Genomic DNA, 21,723 nt, shown 5'->3' on the forward strand with positions numbered 1-21,723 from the left:
GATATTCTTACATAGAAACATTCAACTTGTTATATTGAAATCATTAACTATGCACTCTATTTTGTGGCGTAATGTTACTAATTGATTGTTATCATTATATAGATACTATGTAACCGGAAATTGTATTATTATTTATTTTGTTAAGTAAATGAAAATTATAATATTTGTCTTTTACTCCGACTTTTTAAATGTTTTCCTTCTTGATGTGTCGAATTCCTTCTTGATGTGTCGAATGGAAGCAACTGTCAATTAGATCTAAAGCATATTTGAAATGTATGGGCCATCTAAGATATTTGCGCAGATCCGATTCAATGCGTTTCTTTTGCTTTATCGTCTGCTATAGTGAGCAAGAGCTATGGGGCATTGATTGTAATTAACCAACTTTGAAGGTTACCGTAAAGTTTTAAAATAATAGGGGCAATAAATATATAGGGGATATTTTAAACATGATACAAAAATAAATAGTTTAATAATCATTGATCAAGATAGAATAGTTAGGGATTATACTTTTTCATACGTTCTTGTTGATGTCACATCTCCACAACTCATAACCTGGAGAAAAAAGTTTTTTGATATTAATATTGGCAATCTGTATTACTTGTCGAGGTGAACATTCTATGTATGATGCGTCTATACAAATAAAGAAACTCAACGACTGTAGTCTGAAACCTGATAACTTTTTAGACGCTCTGACAGATATTTTTACTTTGGGCGCAAACGTGCGTGATACCTCGTAAATTTATTTAGTTATATATACAGAGTTATGGACAGCTGCTCATCTTCATGGCCATGCGACTCAGACGGGAGAAGTCTGGGTGTCAGAAACTAGTAATAGCGTTACAATTGAAACTTTCATACATCCAAATATACGATATGATTCTCCGTGGAGTACCTGCACCAAATCATAATCTGTAGTACAATCTTGCGGTTTTTTCCAGGTGGTGAAGTAAAATGTTAAGGCTGCATACGTTTTGTTCTGACATGGAAATAACACACGCGAACGTAGTTCACAATAATTTTGAATCTCTTCCCTGAAGCCTTGAAAAAAGGCTTTACATTTCAAAAAAGCCCTTTAATCACATTTAAAAATGTGATATGAAGGCTTTGGAGAAACATTGTAGTTTTTCGACTTATATATGCTACGTTCATATGTGTTATTTCCATGCCAAAACCTTACGTAGTTTCGTGTCGGTATAGCTGTTGACGATATTCGGATTTATGATAGATACACACTTACCATTTTCATATTATCACCGTCTAAACATCGAATAATCTTAGCTGTATATGGTCCACTAACATTTTCTATAATCTGGTTATCTTCTACAGAATAAACTGCCTAGGACATAAAATGGCATTCAAAAGATTACAAAAATATGGACATATTCAAGTAGAAAGATATCGATAGACGAGACCAAGCTCTGTGAATATTTCAGCTGTCTTGCAATATTTGTAGATAATATTAATGAATAACGGGAAAAAAACAGGTTATGTACTATCATACTGTACGATGATGTAGACTTGGTGTTTAAGACTAACCTCTCCAACTGGAATTGAAGTATTTGAACATACTATGTTCTCTTACCTTGGTCTCTCTACCATCTAAGGCTCGAACGTCAATTTCGTTATTACACACTGCCTTGACTTCACTGGAAGCTACAGGCGTGTTAGTTTTAATCCGAATATTCTCGCCGTTGATCTCTATTTCCTGAGTAATGTTATTTTCTGGTGTGAGGAGTTTTAAAGCTCTTGGTATATCTTGAGACGAAACATCTGATGAAATAAAAGATACAGATACTGCTCTAACATATTTCACTATAGTTACTTGGCAAATTTTTGTAAGAAAGAATATCTTTACCTCAAAGGACTTGAACTTGAAAGGAACTTCTGTGACAGTATAACATGCGCACGGACATGATACAGGGTACCATTCTAAGCACGATCGACTCATTGCTATAAGTGATTCGGATTACAGGGTGGATAGCGTGGAAGAATGCAACATGTGCTTCCAACATTGATAAGGCCAATAAGCGAGTTGTCTTTCTACTGTTTAGTAAAGGTAGCATACTACAATACATCCCCCCCCCCCCCCTCCTCAACTTATAATTTGCAATAAGGGTAAAAAAAATCATATTGTATTATGCACATTTACTTACTTATCGCCCCTAAATATTCCTCGAAATTCTCCACGCTAAGAAGTTTCCACGTTCCGTTTAAAGCCGCCATATTGTCGTCTGCAGTCGAATGATCTTATGAACTATTATGTAAAGATAACAGGAGAGATATGGAAGGTTTTTCAAACGAGCGACTTGTATGAAAGGCAGATTACATTTTGTGCTATGGTAGCTTGGCATTTAAAATAGTTTATGGCTATGAAAGTCATTGAACAACTGGCATTTCTTGCCTCTTGAAGCAGGGGTATATTCGATTGTAATGAAAATAATACCCGAATCGTTGTCGTCTGTAGTCCTACTTAAATTTGAATATGTGTGTGTATACTTTTGAAATGGAATTTGGACCATCAGATAAAGACAGTCATCTTTGCGAAGATAACAAATTAGTTTTCTATCTCATGTTTATATTCAAATAGACAACTATAATATGATAATTTTACTATGACCTAATTTCAACTTGGGTGACCTTATACTTGAACCTTAGATAAAGTATCTCGCAACGATGGTACTGTCGAGGTCATCTAGATATATTAACTGTAACTGGTGGGGAAATTCTAAAACATTGATTTTGCCACGTAACCAAACCAAAAAGCCACAGAACTCTGCATTGCACAACCATGTCACAATAAAATACCTCTTGACCACCGAAGGCGCCACTGTGCCAGTCTTCTGGATCGTTTGGGCGCGTTTCATTCAAAGTTGGTTTCTTGCAATCAGTCAGTTTTTAAATTGTTCCAATCATTTACCGATGACGGATGCACCTAACTACAATTATATATACTCCTACAAAGACGACAAAATCTGACGCACCCAATCCGCTCAATAACAAACGATATATCAGTGGCTCAACAAGATAAGTGAGGGCAGCGGACTAAAGTGAGTTGGGACCTCCCCACGGAAAATTCATTTTTAACATAGGCCCTATATTCTCCTGCAGTTTCTTCTTGAGGTGGGACCCACCCGATTGGGACCGTGGACTTTAGTAGTTTAGCCACTGTTGAATATATTTCCTTATTTATAGAAATAGCAAAAATAGTTTGGTAAGGGAATGAAGCTTTGCACTTTGAAGTATTATCTTATTAAAGAAGAACGGTTAAAACTCTTCGTTTGGACATCAGAGAACAGCTATGTCTAGTTTCTTACAGAAGGGACGAGCACACCACAATTCTGTTCTCTTCTAGTTATAATATCATAAAAAGCAATAAAAACCACACTAATAAATATATAAATTCGATTCATCAATCAGTATCAATCAAGCAATCGAGTAAAATTAAACATTTATTATCATTTCAAATACATAACAATAAATATCTTATATCAAAAATAAAGACACGATCATTTCCTTCTCTGTATATACGTCAATAATGGCGGAAACTTTCCCTAAATATTAGCCAATGTGAGACCTGCTACATGAAGGTCAGACAGGCTTAGTTTTTATTGATTGATAGGTCTTGTTTGATCCTTTCCTGGACATCCAATATTCTATATTCACATTGTATATAGATAATCAAATAATACTAGACAAGATTTTCGCTTTCGGTTTCACTGTTCTCTTACTGGTCATTTCTTTCAATGTCTCATATTATGTGTTTCAAGAACACCGAGATTAACTGTCTGGTATGTTTCTGTTTTGAGGTTTGTTTTTGGTCATTGGCATCCGCGTGAATCTTAATTCAGTCAAGATCCTTTCTGACATATTTAAACCTAATAAGACACTACTTGTTAAATTGTTTTTGTGAATCCACAACCATTTTACTGTATATTATTGCAAAGAACCGACCAAATTTTTACCCTCGCAGAGCGGCTTTCTCTTCAGCTTCTCTGTGTCTCTGTATCAATCTTCGTAGTCGTCTTCGTCTTCTACTGCTCTCCATTCTGTCTTTCCTTTCGGAATGTAGCGTATGCCTGTGTCTTCTCCCGCTTCCAAAGAAATCATGAGAATGAGAATGATCCAGTCGACGTCGTGATGGAAATGCGTGGTGGTCATGGGGATAAAATGGTGGTCTTTGCAAAGCATTAAAAGTTGACTGAGGAGCCAGTCCAATTGGCCTTTGTATATATCGTGGTGTGGCTGATATTCTCAGTGGTATGCGATAAGGAACTACACCAGGAGCACTTGGTGAAATTATATGTCTATCAAATAGAGATGTTTCTAAAAATGCAGTCGATCTGGGTTGTAAATCCAAACTTGGTCCAGAAATGTAAATACTTCTTCCTGAAAAAGTAAATGAAGACTAATCTATATGAGCGACAAAAGTAAATGTATCTTTAAAAAAGTAATGATTATACATTCAAATCAGTTTTTTACTTCTGATGGGTGCTTCACAATATTGTAAATCTAATTTTGGAAAATTGTGACGTAGTCCATAACTTGTCTTTCATTTCATAAATTTCTAGTAATCAATATTATTGTTAAAGCTATTTTTTGAAAAATTGATATTATTTAAAGAAATCATTGTATCATTTTCTTTATTCGCTTAATATATATGCTATCTCCGTTTTCCACTCGTGTTTACACACAAAAATCCTTCATCAAAGTAAGGTTAAAAATGGGAAACTCAAGGGGGCTTTTTCGTTAATTTGTTTATGCCCCTGTAAGCATCACGAGCCAGATTCCAACTGAATTGAGGACACTTGAACCAGGAGTCTTTATTTGAAAAACCTTCAAAAAAACTCAAATTATATGAAATAAAATAGTGAAAGCATGCTTACCTATAGTAGTGGCTACAAAGCTGGAAATAACCGTTATCAAGATAGCAGGCTTCATTTTGTCTGTATAATGATCGGCCGTTCATCTAATTCTGTAATACAAGACATTGTCTAAAATACCCCAAAGTTCGTGACTAATCAATTACAATTGAACAATGGTATCTGTATATAATTCATACATACGTATTATTATTATCTTTTAAGGCGACAGTTTAAGCTATCACTGTATTCACAACAGACATAAATGTTTGTTGTAAAATAATATTTTGATGTATGATGAAGACCTTGTGAAGACTTTGTTATTAGTTATTAGTAACTAGTTATTTTACAGTAATTTATTTTTCCGAAATTTTTTGATCGAGGTTGGAAATTAAAACAGTAACAGCATATGAAATAAAATGACATATGACATATAATAATGTCATATCAAGAATAAGAGAAGCCAAGTGGTTGTCTAGATACGCCCACATCCCTGTTACATTTTCAGTATATCAACGGCTGTCACCAATCTGCGTCAAATCGTACAAAAAATCGTGCAAGATATTGTTCATTTAAACAAACAGAAAATTTAAAAACATTCTGACATTAACTGTCACCTCTATTATATCGCGTTCACAAGCTAACAAATTTTGATGCGTTTTTATTAAGTCAAGGGGCATCAACTCAACTTCCGTTGATCAAAAAATCATCAAATTTGAACATGTCCAAGATCTCATCATAATAAATGGTCACGCCAAATTTCATTTAAATCAGATGAAAACTGTAGTCTCTAATGTGTTCACAAAGTTTTACGCATTTTTCCTAAGTCAAGGGCAATAACTCAAAAACCTTTCATCGAAATATCTTCAAATTCGAACTTGACCAAGATCTCATGCATAATGATCACACCAAATTTCATTAAAATCAGATAAAAGCTGTAACCTCCATTGTGTTCACAAGCCATATGTGGACCGACGGACATGGGCGACGACAATAAATGTAATGTAGATACATAGCGAATTATAACCAGCATTTAAAGATATTACCGATATTAGACAATGTCTGAAAGATTCTCACCGGAAACAATATGTATGTATATGTATGTATATATATATATATATATAGAAATAAATAACAGAATATTTGAGCTATTCGTAATCAATATTCCGAATTCGAACATAGGCGTTGTAGTATGTTTCTTTAACAGCGGTCGGTAAATTTCAGTTATTTTTAGGTCACTAGATGGGACTGATTTCTTTCAAACAATTTCATTGTCATAACACGTCAAAGTTAGAGAAATCTATAAAATAGACTTGAATTTTAGGTACTTGGTGTAAGCGTCGACACAAGCCTGGAAAATTAAATCGATCTTCGTATTAACTCACCAATTTAAATTGAATGCTATCTTTAATCCGATATACAAGCTAGGTTTTCATCGTGTCCAGTGAAGAAGTCTAACTGATGTAAGAGGTTTTTCTGGTCAGTCTAGGATATTTTATACGACATTCAAACAGTAGTCGCATTGTATAATTGGTAATGTGCTCCAGACGACGTATGTACGTGCGTAACCCTGACGTGTTTGTTGTAATTTATAGGTTCTGGGATATGTTATGAAAGGAAGGTGTTATCTAATGCATATGCGCTGTTCATGAAACATATGTTAGGTTACAAATGAAGACCTTTCCTTGTAACTGATTATCATTTATTGTATAAATTGTTTACGTTTAAGTAGATATTAACAACACTAAAATCAAGAGAAATATGTATCTCACATTAGAAATAAACTCTAGGCATTTAGTTGTCGATTTGATATTCTAAATATCAAAAGATTTTAATTCAAACTTACAGTAACAGAAAAAACGTCCATTGTGATCCTCAAACAGATTTTCCGAGGCATACCCAAAATGTCAAGTATAAAACAAAAATTTTATGTATATAGCCAATTCAATCAATGAAAAAATCAAATACAAAAATAAGACAAGAGCTCCCTCAATTGGATGAAGAAGTATCAACTTTTTTATTAATCAAATTTCATGACAAGGGTCAATTATTCGCCAATAATGTCAATAAATGATGGATAATTACTAATGAGATTGTTAAGTACGATTTTTCATTATATATTTTTTTAGGAGACAAAATTAAGAGATATCTCCTATTCATTTTGAAATATAAAATAATAAAATTTTCTTCAAATTTGTTATCATTGACTGAAAATCGTGGAACTTATTGTACTTACAAACGACAAAAAACATGTGATATAAAGATAAAATACATTATTTACAAACATCAAAAACTTTATGTAAAATTTGAATAATGTGGAACATTCAGAGGGTGTATAGGATGTTGATTATATTTTGTGTTTTTATTATGTTTTCAATCATTTTTGTATACTACAATTGAATAATAGTAGCTGTAATACAATACAATTATGTCTTATATTCGAGATATTACTTACTACGGCTAACCCTGGGGCTAGGAAACCCTTAATTGACATTATAAATACTTTTATTAGACAAAACTTGGTGTCATATTATGATTGAGTGACCATTTTGTTCATCTGTCACAGTTGGGGATGAACTCACGTCATAGTACTATTGTTATAAATAAGGTACATCTGTAAAACTTTATTTATCTGCTTGTAACCATCAAGGTAGGACAATCTCTATTTATTGTTACAAATTTCTTATCCGACTTATTGACCATTTTACATTTGTTTTCCATTGGAATATTGCTGCTAGAGTTAAAGATGAAGGAAGTACGGAACAAAATTTGCTATCAATCACATTAAATTTTTGAGTGGACAGAAGACCAATTTTTGTCACAATGCGTGGAAATACCATTGTTTAGCCCATTACCATGTTCCTTCAGCAACGATGTGCGACATTAAATGTAATAAACGTACAACGTTGGTAAAGAAACATGGCCCCATAGTTTTTTAATGCTGCCTGAAAACACATTTCCTATATGTTTCCCTTGGTTTCTTCTTGAACGTTTCTTAAGGCAGGATAGTCAGCTAATCGTACACTTCTTACTTTCAGATGCTGTCTTTTATTACCCTCCTTTGTGTAGCATATGTAGCCCAGGCCGCAATATATCACGGACCCAGTGTTGGTCATTCACCATTTCTTCACGGACGACAACAAGTAACAGGTAAGGTATGTGACCTAATGCCTTTGGCATGGTTCTGATTTCAAAGCATCATCAAAATAAATGCGCATGGATCGATTTCAGGAACAGTAAGAATGTCTTAGTTATACTGCAGAAGTGTTATAATGGTAATAACACTTCTATGACATCATTGACAAAATTTTAGGAAATGGAAACGTCTGAAGTTTTGTGCCTGATAAATACCGGCTATACTCCCGCAATTTTTCCACAAACTTCCTCCTATGCCATAATGAAAATTTTTTTTTCTGGAAAATAGACAGAAATCCATGTCAAATTAACAATACTAATGAACAATGCAGATTGAAACATTGATTGTTTTTCAGGGTATTCACGACATGGAGACCATATTGATGCTCACGTCAACACACATGGTAAACAATTCATTCATTCGTTTTTTCTAGAGAAGTAGTTATATATCGTCATATACATAACGATCATTCTGATAACTTTATAATATAATATGTGACTTGTGGAAATCTGTGAAGTAAAATACTCAAACGAATTAGTCCTGTCATTTGCAGCGAAAACTATCCCCGATCGATTAGTCCAGCACGAATTAGACACCTCGAAAATTGGTCGCATCTCTGTTTTCCAGTTATATATGCCAGAAGAAAATATAATAATCCAACCAATGCAGGTCCGTTATAGCCAAACCCAATTGTTCGGAGGGGCAAGTTATATATCCGGAGGGGCAATGGAGTAACATGAATAGGGGTCAGGATCAGGTTCTACTTCTGAGTTGTGTACAAAAAAAACCATAAAATTGAGTTTCGCTATATAAAAGTATGTTGTATTTCAGTTGTCGATAGATTTGGAAGAGTTAACGTGCAACGCGACCACGTTCCAGGTAAGACATTTTCCTCATGTCAGTGAATAGAAAAAAAAATTCTTGTCGTTCCGATGGGGAAATAAAACTTTGTGCTACAGTCTGTGGTTAAAGATCCCTCGGCAATTTGAAATCAAAAAGTGTAGGCTAAGACCGCTGTCCTGGAAAAATTCCCTCATTGCACACTACGTGGCGTTACCCATCTTCATGAACACATAATGTGCAGAAAAGTAAGACGTACAACTCCATTTTATTTTATTTAGCGTTTTTAAAATTTAAGGATTAGACATGAGTTTATCCAGAATTCCAACGATGCTTTTTTTTCGCACCACAACACACAATAATCTTCCAAGGGATATAAGTATATTTGAAACGTATGTTGATGCAAAATACAAGACATAAAACCCAGTTCATTTTTTCAGTTAGTGGCGGTGCACCTTTAATTGGAGGCTACAATCCCATTGGAGGCTACAATCCCATTGGAGGGTACAATCCCATTGGAGGCTACAATCCCATTGGAGCCTACAATCCCATGGGATTCGGTGGTTATCCTTACGGATACAACAACTACAATAACTTAAACAATATAGGCATTTTTGGCAGAAGACGATTTGGTCTCAGATCAAGACTGGGCCATGATCATCATCATGATCATCACATTCGTAAGTCAAATTTTATGCAGTTCTTTTCAGTCCACTTCTTGTGGAAGAGCGAGAATTATTCAACAGCCACAGATAGTACAAAGATATATATTGACAATGATGTATAATTGACCAATATTTACCAAAAATAATGTATAATTGACAGCTAACAATAATATAAAGTTGACAACTGACAATAATGTATAATTGACAGCTAACAATAATGTATAATTGACAGATATATCAACAATAAAGTATAATTGATCGATATTTGCTAACAATAATTGACCGATTTTTACTAACAATAAAGTATACGTGACCGATATTTACCAACAATAATGTATAATTGACAGATATATAATGTATTTGATCATTGGTTGAATGATACTATTGATTGATTCTATTACAATTTAATTCATTATCAATTGTAACACCACACCTTAATCAAACAATCAGTTATAAAACTGCCCAAATATATATGTAGATATTAGCATTGAATTTTTCCCAAAGTGATGAGAGTTGACAAACTTAATGGCATTGAAATAGTTGGAAAAGGTTGCCTGAGGAAGATAATACCCAGGAAAAGGACTAATGTATATTTTCCGTAATCTTAGCGTTGATTTCGAGTCCTTTATTATGACTTAGATATATGTAATTTACAGGAAGTAGGAGAGCAGCTGTAGTACCAATGGCAAGATATTCACTTGACCACATTGATAGTAAGTGGTCATTATTATATAACTTCTGTATCAATGATATTATAAAATAGTTTTCTTTTCTTATTTCAGACTAAGTAAAAATAGCAGGTAATGGAAATTCTGAAATACATATTTAATCACAAACTATTAACTAAGCATCCGCTGACACTAACCGGAAGTTTAGGACGAATTGTCAGACGTTTTTGGCGTCACATCAGCTTCATAAGACTTCAAATTTTAATTTTCGAAATGAAGCATTAGCAGATACATCCAGATCATTCTAACCTAAACTTCCAAATTCAGCAAATGCCAAATTATTGCATAATACTAATACCACCTGCTTTTATACTTTATTGCACCCATTCATTTCTAACATTCTTTAACATTAAACAAATTCCAGCTTCCAGCCAAAGCGCAGTCGGTGTAGGGGCGAAATTTGTCGATAGCAGATTTGGAGGGCACAGTTCTCCAAATGGCGAATTACACAGAAGGCAACTATGGACTACTGGTAAGACTTATATTGCACACCGTATATGGGAACAACCTTCACATCAGTCTCCAGAGACATTCAGACAGGGTAGTTACAAGCACATAAAAATTGCCAATGGTTTAATATCACCAAAAGTGACGATAAAGAAATCCATAAATTCGAACCCAAGATCGTTCAACTCACGATTTCATCAAAACGGTATAGCTGCCGAACCAACCGGAAACAGACGTTAACGAACCACCATTCGTCGACAGACCACAAATAAATCATCTAGTGAAGCATCTGGCCTTTCAGATCACGCCTAAGGCCAATACCGGTAATTACCGCTTCTCGACAACATCTGGTAGAAGATATATAGAATAGAAAATATGTAGTATAGTATTTGGTTTTATTGAATGCTGTCCCATGTGTGACCCTAGTATCGACAATGTCCACAATTTCTATAAAGTTTTGGCTAAGGTTGGTTGTTCCTCAAGGTACCTTGGTGATTGTCTTTTCCACAGTCCTTCAATTCTCGTTTACCTGTGGATTTTTCGTAACAACCTTTTTTGTAGGATAAGACTAGATACTAACTGGCTTATAACACATTACTGTTAAATTTTATTCCATATTAAATTTTGCCATATTCATTGTGATTCTGGGACTTTTCATTTCTTGGCAGCTTTTTAGTCCGAGAAAGACGTGATATCTTACAGAAAAAAACGAAACCCTTGCATAGTACACCAGACAATATGAGGTATAGATTCAAAGTTTCTCGGTCAACGGATTCTTACTTCATTCATTTAATTCAATTAATTTATTAACTTTAATTCATTACCGTTAATATCATTAAAGGTTCTCATTTTATGGTGATTGGTTGCGAATGTTGGTAATGGTGGTACATTGCTAAATTCCCGATTAAAATGAAATTAGAACTGTTCTGACTCCTATACCGTTCCCAAAAAGACAATAAGCATAGGATGAAGACAAAGCCGCGAAGAAAGGGAACAAAGAGTACTCACTGCCACAATGAAAACAAAAGTATGGCGTTCTGTAGGATCATGAAAACTAGTCGACACATATTCAAAAACAAAAGGACCTTATCTTCAAAAACGGATACCTAAAAACATATTTTGCTACAGTTATCTACTATAGTACGAACATCTTATCAAGATAGTTGGCTGACACTGGAGTGAAATCCGTTCGATATTACTTGAGATTAATGTTTCCTCATTGCTATCGTATCACAATCTGTCAGCTTTGAATTGAATTGAACTGAACACGATTATTTTTAGCTGTAAAAAATGAAATGAATGGAGTTTTACGTCCTACTTTTCTGCACCATGTGGGCTGATGAAGACAGGCAAGGATACAATGAGGGAAATTTAGCCAGGACAGCTGTATTAAGTTGAGAATAGACGATGCACGATGTCCGGTGCGGTATATGGTACTGGATAATCGATACAAACGAAAATAGAAGAAGTGAACACACGAGGTACGGGTCCGGGCACGATTCGCTTCTAATATTTTCTACTGCATCGATCACTCCGCACCGTACATCACACCACACATCGTCTATTCCCACCTTTAGCCTGCTCTTTTTCGATTTTCAACTGTCGATGGATCTTCAACGCGCACAGCCTGTGGCACACGGGCACTCGTTTTATTGTCCAATCCGAACGACTAGCCCCTCTTACGTGCATCACTGACAGGCGGAAACCAGGTTGAAATATCCGAAGGTATTATCTCGACCTATGCCGGACCTTGACTCTGGACCTTCAGGTTAGCGAGCAAACGTCTAACTCACTGAGCCACCGCGGCGTCTATCTTTATGTGTAGACATATGACTGGGCACCTTTGCGAGTAAAATCTGCCCATTTTTACATTTTGGCTTATATTTTTCAGAGAACAATAACTACATGCACCACAAGAAACTGTTTCCAGCAACCTAAGTACAGATCATTTTCACAAATTAAGAAGATTTTCATTTCCACTTTTTTCTCCATTTGGTGTCTAAATGCTGTCAATTGATCCAGCCATACCCAAAAGAGACCGAAAAATGAAAATTTGCACTGAAGGTCTGCGGATACGCATGTTTGAAAAATACATATCATATTCAAATACAAAACTTTGTGACACGAAAACATAACTTCCAGTTTCACAAAGAAATGTTACCACCTGTATTTTATTGATGCGTGTTTTTTTGTTGCTTTGTTGTGAAAAATATCTTTCAATAAAATATTGTATTTAACTATGTAGCTTTATGGTGTCAGAACTATTCTTGAAGCTCAGAACATGTTATATATAGTGGTTTTTGCGTTTGAAATTCAGACTAATACCATTGTGTGCAAATTCCACAAAACAAAATTTAAAAACAATCTCGTGAGATTGTGGATGGTAGATGTATTAACCTTCAGAAAAACCCCGAAACATCAGCATTTTAATCAAGTTAATCAACTTAGTTTTGAATGATGGTGTCAGAAATTAAAAAGAACACAATGCGAGAATCGTACATTGGAATCTTTGGAATCTATTTTAAAACTAGTTTTGAGAGAAAGGCTGCATATTTGCTTTAGGATCTTATATTTCATCTACAAATTATTCTTGACTCAAAAAATCGCGCATGGTGGTTAAGAGTCTTGCACGATCTAACCGCATTGCAATTTTTACATTCGGCATGTCACTCCATCGCCCAAGCCAGTCTACTACCATCTGTCCCCGTGTGAACCTCCCTTGTAATTCCACACTGGCATGAGCACTGATATATTCCAGACACAGGCTTTCATCAAACAGAACCATGGCAGCAAACCAATCACAACTCCTAAAACCAGGGTTTAATTTCTTTTTGCTGGAAATCAGATGTTGTCGATTATCTGAAATTTTTCTGAAGAATTCTGCCCTTGGTGTCTGGATAAGTAACAGTTTTTCATAGTCTTCCTGAAAATGATTGAAAATAGTTCACTTGCGTTGTAAATATGTTTTTGTATACTCGTGCTTCTGGACAATGTAGAAGCCAATATTCTACATTCCGGTATATATTTCAACAACACTGTAGATGTTTCATGTCGTATTCTTTGATTCCATTCACCCTTAATCATCTGACAAAATTGTTATGCAAAAGCATGTTCTAAGTCATAAACAAAGTGCAAGCTATATCATAAGAGCTCTTCTCAATAAAAGATTTACGTACTACTGTGAGATATCTTGGTAAACATATACATGTACTTATAATGGCATCGCAAGGTTAAAGACAATTTAAGAAATATACCTCAGAAATTGTAGAATGAATACATGTTTCCCATGTTACCATGGTAACAGGACATTTCAAATCTTGTAAAACAATAGCGGCGGCTTCAGGATCAACATGAAAATTAAACTCTGCTGATAAACTAACGTTGCCCTTCCCTAAAACAGACAAACATGATGAAGAAGAGCTTAACTACATGCATTTTTTTCATAGAAAGCAACACCAAACCCAAAATTCAACTTCGTTCCTTCATAACGACGTTGGACGCCACTTCCACTCCGGGACAAGAGGAGGCCCAAGCCCAAACCCAAAAAACTAAGTTTTGAACACATGCGGTTCACCGAATCCAAAAATGATTCACAAGGGTCTTTCTACAGGAGAGTAGGTATGAAGTTACAAACCTTCGATATTTCCTCCCATGATCATTACTTCTTTTAGATTGGAGCTAAAAGTTTCATCTAATTGAAGAGCTAGAGCTATATTGGTTAACGGAGCTAAAGTAACTAGAGTTATTTCCCCTAAAAATTCAAAAGTAATTATCAAAATGTATTTCATTAAAGGGACAAGTGAGCCATTTTGGGGGATGATTTGAGTCTTGAATATATGTAAATGGTCTCAGATGTACTGGAAATGTACGAAAAATACTTGAAACTAGGAATTTTACTAGCTATTATAAACACACTAAGTGTACATTTGCCTCATAATAGTACAATCGAATACAGTTGCACACATAAATCAACTGGATTCTGGTCAACGAAAACCTCCCATCGACCAACAGATAATGAATAAATGGTGGTGTGGTACCTTGGATTTTTCATCAAATAATTATATCTCTCAGATGCCACCAGATGCTTGGAGTCCGTTAAGTTGCTCTCAGATTCTAGCAGTTGTATGATCTGTTTAACCATCTTAATTAATAGACAAGTTTGTATTTATGTGCATGTACATTTAAAAAATCTGAACATTACCAGGGTGTTCTTTAACCAATCGGATAAGAGCATGAACGGCGTGTTCTGATTGGATCAAACTGATGTCATCTGGTGTATCCCATTTTGCATCACCTAAACCATCATTACCGTGGAAATGCGTGGCACCTTCAGTTTTCCAAGGAATCAGCGGTTTAACAGCACCTCTGTAAACAGGTATCTAATATGAAAAAGTAAGGATCATTGGTACGTTTAAAAATATAAAGTCCCTGTTAGAAAGGTAAAATATAGCATACTCAATTGAAAAAGAAACCAGGATGACTAAGATATTTATTCTCAGTGGTTAGTGTCTTCAAATTTTTAAACAGGGAACGTGGCCATGGGATCGACCTTGAAGCTTACAGTAAAAGATGGCACACCTGGAAACAACTAGCGAGGGCAGCCCAGGACTTAAGACTCGAGTGAAATGTTGTCTACGGGAACAGCGAAGTGCATAAGTAAGTACCGAGGTCAAGTCATATGAATAACCGAATCGTGACATAAACCATCTTTAGTAACACTCACGTTTGATTTATCTGCATACTGTAACGTCCTCAACGTATTTCTAAGAACACGGTCAAGTCCCACATTACCATTAACACAAGTGATTGCTAGAACCTCCGTTCCCGCTTTAGACTGTCCAATACAATGTAATAAAGCCATAGCATCATCTACTCCTGTATCAACATCTATTATCAACTTCTTCATTTTATATCTACAAAATATTATTTCATTAAAGGCTCGTATGCACCAAATGCAATTATGCCGTTCACGGTTACCACGCCGTGGTATATAGCTGTAAGGGTACTTATGACTATTTACCACGCTTACCACGCCAGTGGTAATTGGCCACTGCCGCTGAATCTGTTACTGACCGATAGCAGAACATTAACAGTAGGTTGTTTTGCCATTATGTAGGCGTATGTTACCCAGATCTGCAGCTCGGATGAAATGAAATGATACTATAGTATAGATTTTGTGTATTGTCTGGGCCGAATTAAAAAACTAGAATTATCTTCCTCTTAAAATGTTCATAAAGCTTAAATTCTTGGTAAATAAGAGTATATAATCATAAGTAGAATTACCTGATTACTACAAATAACTTACCTTTTGAAATACAGCAGAATAATTTATATATAAAGTAGGCTATCTTATAAAACGTTTAACTTGAATAAAGCTTTAAGATTATCCACTAGGTAATGACAGATTCGAATATATGTAAATAATCCTCAGAGCAACTTGAAATGTACGAAATTCCATCACAAATTCTCCAAACTAGGAATTACACTTTCTGCATCTATAAGCTTATACCGGTATATATTTTCAAAATATGGCAGACTCGCAAGGAAACATGAGTTCTCACTTTTAAGCGCGGTTAATTCGAAACATGCTGCTCACGCGCATAAAAATAGCTCTCATTTCGAGGGTGATCACTCATATTGATTAGCTAAGCTAAAAAGAGCTCGTTTCTGAGACAAAAGCACTCTTTATTGGTCAAATTGAGTGGCAAATCTGTACCTTTAAATCAAATATGGGATAAATTTTCTGAATCACTCGCTTCCAATTATTTTCAAGTGAATTTGAATCTTAATTCTTAGGTTGTCTCTGGGTAGATGAAATATTTTCATTGGAAAATTTGAATTTACATGTGCGACATATAGAGTCATTTTGAAGCAATTTTTTTCCGAGTTTTCTATTTATTTCCTTGCGTTCTATAGACTATTTTAAAATGTAGCATCAATCCAACTATGTATTTCAAATTGTTTACTTTTTGTTTTATGAAATAACAAAACGGGTTCAGTTCAAAAAATCACAGAAATAGAAGAAAATTTGGTTTAATCTTGTGTGTTGAACAAAACGAACCTGCAAACACGTTAAAAAGTACCCGCCAAAATTAATGCGTCTACTTTATATTACTTTTCAAGAACCAATATTTACCTTTAAATTGTGGAGAAAATTAAGTGTAGGTGAACCAAAACACTCCTTAGTTTCCCCAATGCTAATATTAATGAGAACCTATAGCGTACTAAACATGTACTGGAATAAATTGTTGGCTAGTTAGGCCTTCTTCGTTTTATCCTACCTAGCTGATTACGCCATGCGGATAAATACTCTCTGAAAGATTTGAGTAGTACGTCTACAGTCAAGTCAACCTAGTTTCGTGTCGAGAAATGATAAATAATTTAAATGTGCGACCTCGCGTGACCTCTTAACAACGTCAACCTGCAGAATCGTTCTTGAAATCGTTTCAAAGCAATGTCAAATTTATTATCTGTTTCTAATGGCGGTTTAAACTTTAATTTCGTGTATCTCAGGAAATGTTAAAAAAATTTACATGAACGACCTCGCGTGACCTCCGTATTTGCATGTTTTGATAAACATTCGTTACATTTATAGCGTCAACCTGCAAAATTCGCCAATCGTTTCAAAGCAATATCAAATTTATTATCTTTTTCTAACATATACAAAATGTCTGAAATTGCATTATATTAAGATTTGGTGAGTTAATGAGAGGCGGAAGGATAATTCTAAAAATAGTCGTTTTGTGAACTGCAAAACTCTAACGGATGAGTATAACTGGTAGTATTTAATTTTTGAGGAGACATTAAAGATTGGTCAGGCTTTCATTCGACATATTGGAAAGCTTTCAACGAGATTTCTGGAAAAAGTTGTAGAAGGTTGAAGAGATGGCAAATGAATTAGTGGAGTGAGTCCAAGTATCACAGGTTTTATCAGCCGAATTTCCTTATTATCCCAAGCCATAACCGGAATTCAAAGCGCCGCCTGCTTTAATATATTCCAGTGACAAACTAGCGGATTCCATGTCAGCAGAAAATTCTATTGAACACAATGTGTCCTTATGTTTCAATGAATTTTATCAATAAAAGACTCGTTTTACTTGTCTTTTTTTGACAGTCACTAATCTTTTTTAAATCGTGATTCTTTGAAGGAATTGTCACTAGTTATAATGACTTGGTATTAAAGAAAAATACTAAGAATTTTCTATCCATACTCACTGGGTATCCATACAACGTTTTTTTTTCTCGACTTATTTATAGATCAAACATTGTACACGAAAATAGGGGACGCATTTTGTGGCCGTTGTCGAGTTGGTTCCTCATGAAATATGGGTCAAATTGAAGGATTGCTAAAGAAAAATCGAAACAAACCGATTTGAATTAAAGTTCCATTTTTTAATTTTGACAACATTTTTGAATCCGCATATGCACAAATATAGGTTACAGTTGAAGGCTATTGGATATAGATGAGAGAGTATTAAAAGAAGTTGAGGACCAATAGTAATACAAAAAATATCGGCAGTAAATCGTTTATTAACAGGCTATTCAAAGTAATGTACAAAATTCCAAGATATGAAAAACGACTTGAAGTTTTATCTCAGTAAGATATATATATCGGACTACAACTATAGATGGTCGACTGGTTATTGAGAGTATCTTATCGGAATCATTTCAATCGACTTGAGCGTTTCGGTCATACCAAATCAAATTTTACTACAAAGAAGAAAACGATTAATTATTTATGGCAACTTGAGTAATCGCCAACTTGTTAGTCGTTTATATGCTCAAGTCGAATGAATCCATCGATTGATCAAGTTCTCCCAGATCCCGTTAATTCCTAGTAGTCTTAGAAAATCTATTCCCTCTCAGATTTTGCATTCCCGTTTGAGGTATTGTTCGGTTTTATCTTAAAGTGATACTAGGTCTTTGAATGTCCTTCAAGTTCTCAAGAATGGTCACTATGAGTAGCCCTATATATTCATCAGTGAACTTACCTGGTGTCATAAAGTTACAACAGAATCCCTCGAAAATCTGGAAAATTGGAAATTCATAAAACTAAGTAATCAAAAAATGCTCAATCTTAATATTAATAGTTAATTGCATATTTATGGATAATTACATGTTTTTTGGATTTATCGGATTATATAAGGATCCTGTGATATTATTTATGACACCAGGTATATCTACTGATGAATATATTATGCTCTAATGGCCTAGTTTAATTGTTCATTCCAGACATAATATTCCTTTAAATGGCTGTCATCGAAGTTTATTTTCTGATTTTGGTATCTACGTCTGTCGTGTTATTTCATATGTAATTTGAAGATGCTTCAAATCGCTTTGAAATTGATGATGACAGTCTGAAAATTGTCTACTGTGTCTAAACTGATATACTTGACAAAACAAATAGCATTGTTAGCTCAGAAATTCCTTCATAATTTGGAAGATTTTTTCCTTATTAAGTTTCATTGCGAGTCGTACGTTTGGTTTCTCACTCTGTAAATTCAGCCAATCTATCACTACACTACCACGAGTTAATCTTCCTTGTGTCTCGACGCTTGCATAGACTTCTTTATACTCCAAACAGACAGAGCTGTCAAATAATACCATCATTGCGATCCAATCACATGACCGGAAGTCATCAAGACCCAATTTAGCCCACTTATCTCTATGTTTAAATTCGTTAGAAGAAACTTTCTTGAAGAATTCCATGTTTTTTGATGATGATGACACAATCAATTCATCCATAATGCTCTGAAATTAATATCACAGAAAAATAGTCTTAACGAGGTGAATCAGGTAAAAATGGTGAAAAAGTCTTCTTCTAGCTTCGACTGTGATTTATCTGGACTCGCATCTTGCACAATCACAAAAAGACCAAAGGATTGTGGTTGATAATTGCCACTTATGAAGTTATTTTTAGTCCATGGAAATATGAAACTATATTGACAGGTTCCGATATATAGATGATACACAGTCTTCTAGAAAAAAAACACATTCGACTTTCTCTTGGAACAAATCTCAGAGAATTACAGATTGAATTACGAGATGAGGACAAAAGGCTTATTCAGTACACTTACCCAAGATATCGAAGCATTCAGACAAGCTTCCCACGTTACCATGGTAACAGGACATTTCAGATCTTGTAAAACAATAGCAGCGGCTTCAGGATCCACGTGAAAATTAAACTCTGCTGAAAAACTGACATTACCTTTACCTGTAATAAAAAGACCATCCATTCATCAGAAATTATAATTATAATATGGCATATAAGTAAAAATTGGGTGCAATCTCATTAAAATTATATTACAATTTCTGGTAATTTTCGTCTCCGTTGTAATCTAACTTGTTATCAAAAGCAATCTCGTTTTATTGAACCAATAAAATCAAAGCGTGACATTATAGAACCTGCATCTTTCTAACGATGACGCAAAGAGGCTGTCATATTACTCTACGTTGATTTGCGCTGTATCACGAAGACGGGTTTTGACATGGTCTTATTAAGTATGACGAATGGGGGCGTGGTTTGGACACGATGCCTATACGAGTGTTCAAGGTGTATTTAGAGTCATTGCTTTCTTTCTGCCTTATCGTTTTCACCAGTGACAGTCTACATGCCGTTAGGGAAAAAATTCAAACCTTCCATATTTCCTCCCATGATCAACACTTCTTTTAGATTGGAGCTGAAAGTTTCATCTAATTGGAGAGCTAGAGCTACATTGGTTAACGGAGCTAATGTAACTAGAGTTATTTCCCCTGAAATGGACAACGGAAAATTATGGACCTGACGTTGGTCTGAAAAATAAATGGAATAATCCAAGAAATACATGTACATATAATCCATAATATTATCGTCGCTGTTTCAATTTGAGAGGTGGAGGTTTGTTAGCCCTCTCATTAAAACCAAATCCCCTTACATAGATTTGTATTAGGAGATGACATGTAATCAATGGAAACGACCTTTTTAACCAGCACTAATAAATTATTAAAGAATATTGTACGTGTGATTATATTTACAAAAAAAAACGTAAAAAACCGGTAATGAGTAAAATATTATTTCGGATACGTTGACGATTGGCCGTTGTTGATTTGCTACTAAGTCGGTTTACTTTCAGTTTTAAGACGAAAGCAACAGAGAGATTTCGCTACACTCACCAGGATTTCCCTTCGTTAATCTTATCATAGTCTGTATGGCATTCTCTTTTTGTACCATCCCCGTATCTACAGGATCAGTCCACTCAGCATTCCCCATACCGTCGTTTCCAAAATAATTCTTAGCATCCTCAGTGTTGCCTTGAGAAAGAAGCGGCTTGAAGGCACCTTCGAAAACAGGAATCTGAAAAGCAAAATATTTGGGTTAACTGCATTCTTTAAAGTTATCATCCAGAACTATGAAATTTTGAGCAAGGACAATATCAAAGGACATACATTTCAGTATGAGAATAACTTTTAAAAAATATGAAGAACCATTGAGCTGTTCTTATAAGGCAATTCAACTTGTGGAATGGATTGCAAATCGACATCTGGCCGACTCACTAACTGTACTGTACTCAATGTGCTATTGATAAATGTTTCCAACCACTCACGTGTAATGCATCTGCATACTGCAAAGTTCTGAGAGTATTTCTACTGACGTTATTTAAATCTATGTTACCATTCACACATGTTATTGCCAGAATCTCCGTTCCTGAATGACACTGAGCTACTGCAAAAAGTATAGCCATGGCATCATCCGCTCCAGTATCCACGTCTATTATTAACTTCATCTTTCTTCCTTGATAAAGAAATCATTAAAGTTTCTGATTAAAGACAAAGACAAAAAACAAACGGAACTTTGGTTTGTCCCCTCACCTCCCTCCACTCCAGTCTGATTACTTTCAAAATACATTTGGTAATTAAAACAAGTGGTTGCCTAGCAAGATACGCCCACTTTCCTGATACATTTTCAGTATATCAAGGGTAGTCACCTATCTGTGTCAAATCATACCAAAAATCTAATTTGTGCAAGATATTGTTGATTTAAACAAAGACACATTATTTAATAAAATTCT

General features: G+C 34.9%; 4 protein-coding genes across 4 annotated transcripts; all 4 read right to left on the reverse strand.

Annotated features, from left to right (window-relative positions):
- Positions 1–501: 501 nt before the first annotated feature.
- LOTGIDRAFT_152943 (hypothetical protein) lies at positions 502–2,223 on the reverse strand (the record flags this gene model as incomplete). Its single annotated transcript, XM_009053434.1, has 5 exons — positions 502–552; positions 893–976; positions 1,238–1,336; positions 1,583–1,770; positions 2,154–2,223. 5 exons carry the CDS (start codon positions 2,221–2,223, stop codon positions 502–504), a joined length of 492 nt encoding a protein of 163 aa, XP_009051682.1.
- Positions 2,224–3,436: 1,213 nt separating this feature from the next.
- Positions 3,437–6,370, reverse strand: LOTGIDRAFT_228385 (hypothetical protein). The gene is made up of 3 exons (XM_009053435.1): positions 6,245–6,370; positions 4,884–4,972; positions 3,437–4,386 (listed from the first exon to the last, which is right to left on the reverse strand). The coding sequence occupies exons 2-3, from the start codon at positions 4,936–4,938 to the stop codon at positions 3,959–3,961; spliced, it is 483 nt and encodes a 160-aa protein (XP_009051683.1). The 5' UTR covers positions 4,939–4,972; positions 6,245–6,370; the 3' UTR covers positions 3,437–3,958.
- A 1,545-nt stretch (positions 6,371–7,915) lies between these two features.
- LOTGIDRAFT_208999 (hypothetical protein) lies at positions 7,916–15,581 on the reverse strand (the record flags this gene model as incomplete). The annotated part of the gene is made up of 8 exons (XM_009053436.1): positions 7,916–8,398; positions 8,827–8,874; positions 9,276–9,503; positions 12,570–13,598; positions 13,930–14,066; positions 14,310–14,426; positions 14,877–15,054; positions 15,399–15,581. The coding sequence occupies 5 exons, from the start codon at positions 15,579–15,581 to the stop codon at positions 13,260–13,262; spliced, it is 954 nt and encodes a 317-aa protein (XP_009051684.1). The 3' UTR covers positions 7,916–8,398; positions 8,827–8,874; positions 9,276–9,503; positions 12,570–13,259.
- Positions 15,582–19,087: 3,506 nt separating this feature from the next.
- Positions 19,088–21,438, reverse strand: LOTGIDRAFT_103620 (hypothetical protein; the record flags this gene model as incomplete). Its single annotated transcript, XM_009053437.1, has 5 exons — positions 19,088–19,426; positions 19,753–19,889; positions 20,312–20,428; positions 20,828–21,008; positions 21,259–21,438. 5 exons carry the CDS (start codon positions 21,436–21,438, stop codon positions 19,088–19,090), a joined length of 954 nt encoding a protein of 317 aa, XP_009051685.1.
- Positions 21,439–21,723: the final 285 nt, after the last annotated feature.

This window comes from Lottia gigantea (assembly GCF_000327385.1).
Source record: "Lottia gigantea unplaced genomic scaffold LOTGIsca_2, whole genome shotgun sequence".
Classification (NCBI taxonomy): domain Eukaryota; kingdom Metazoa; phylum Mollusca; class Gastropoda; family Lottiidae; genus Lottia; species Lottia gigantea.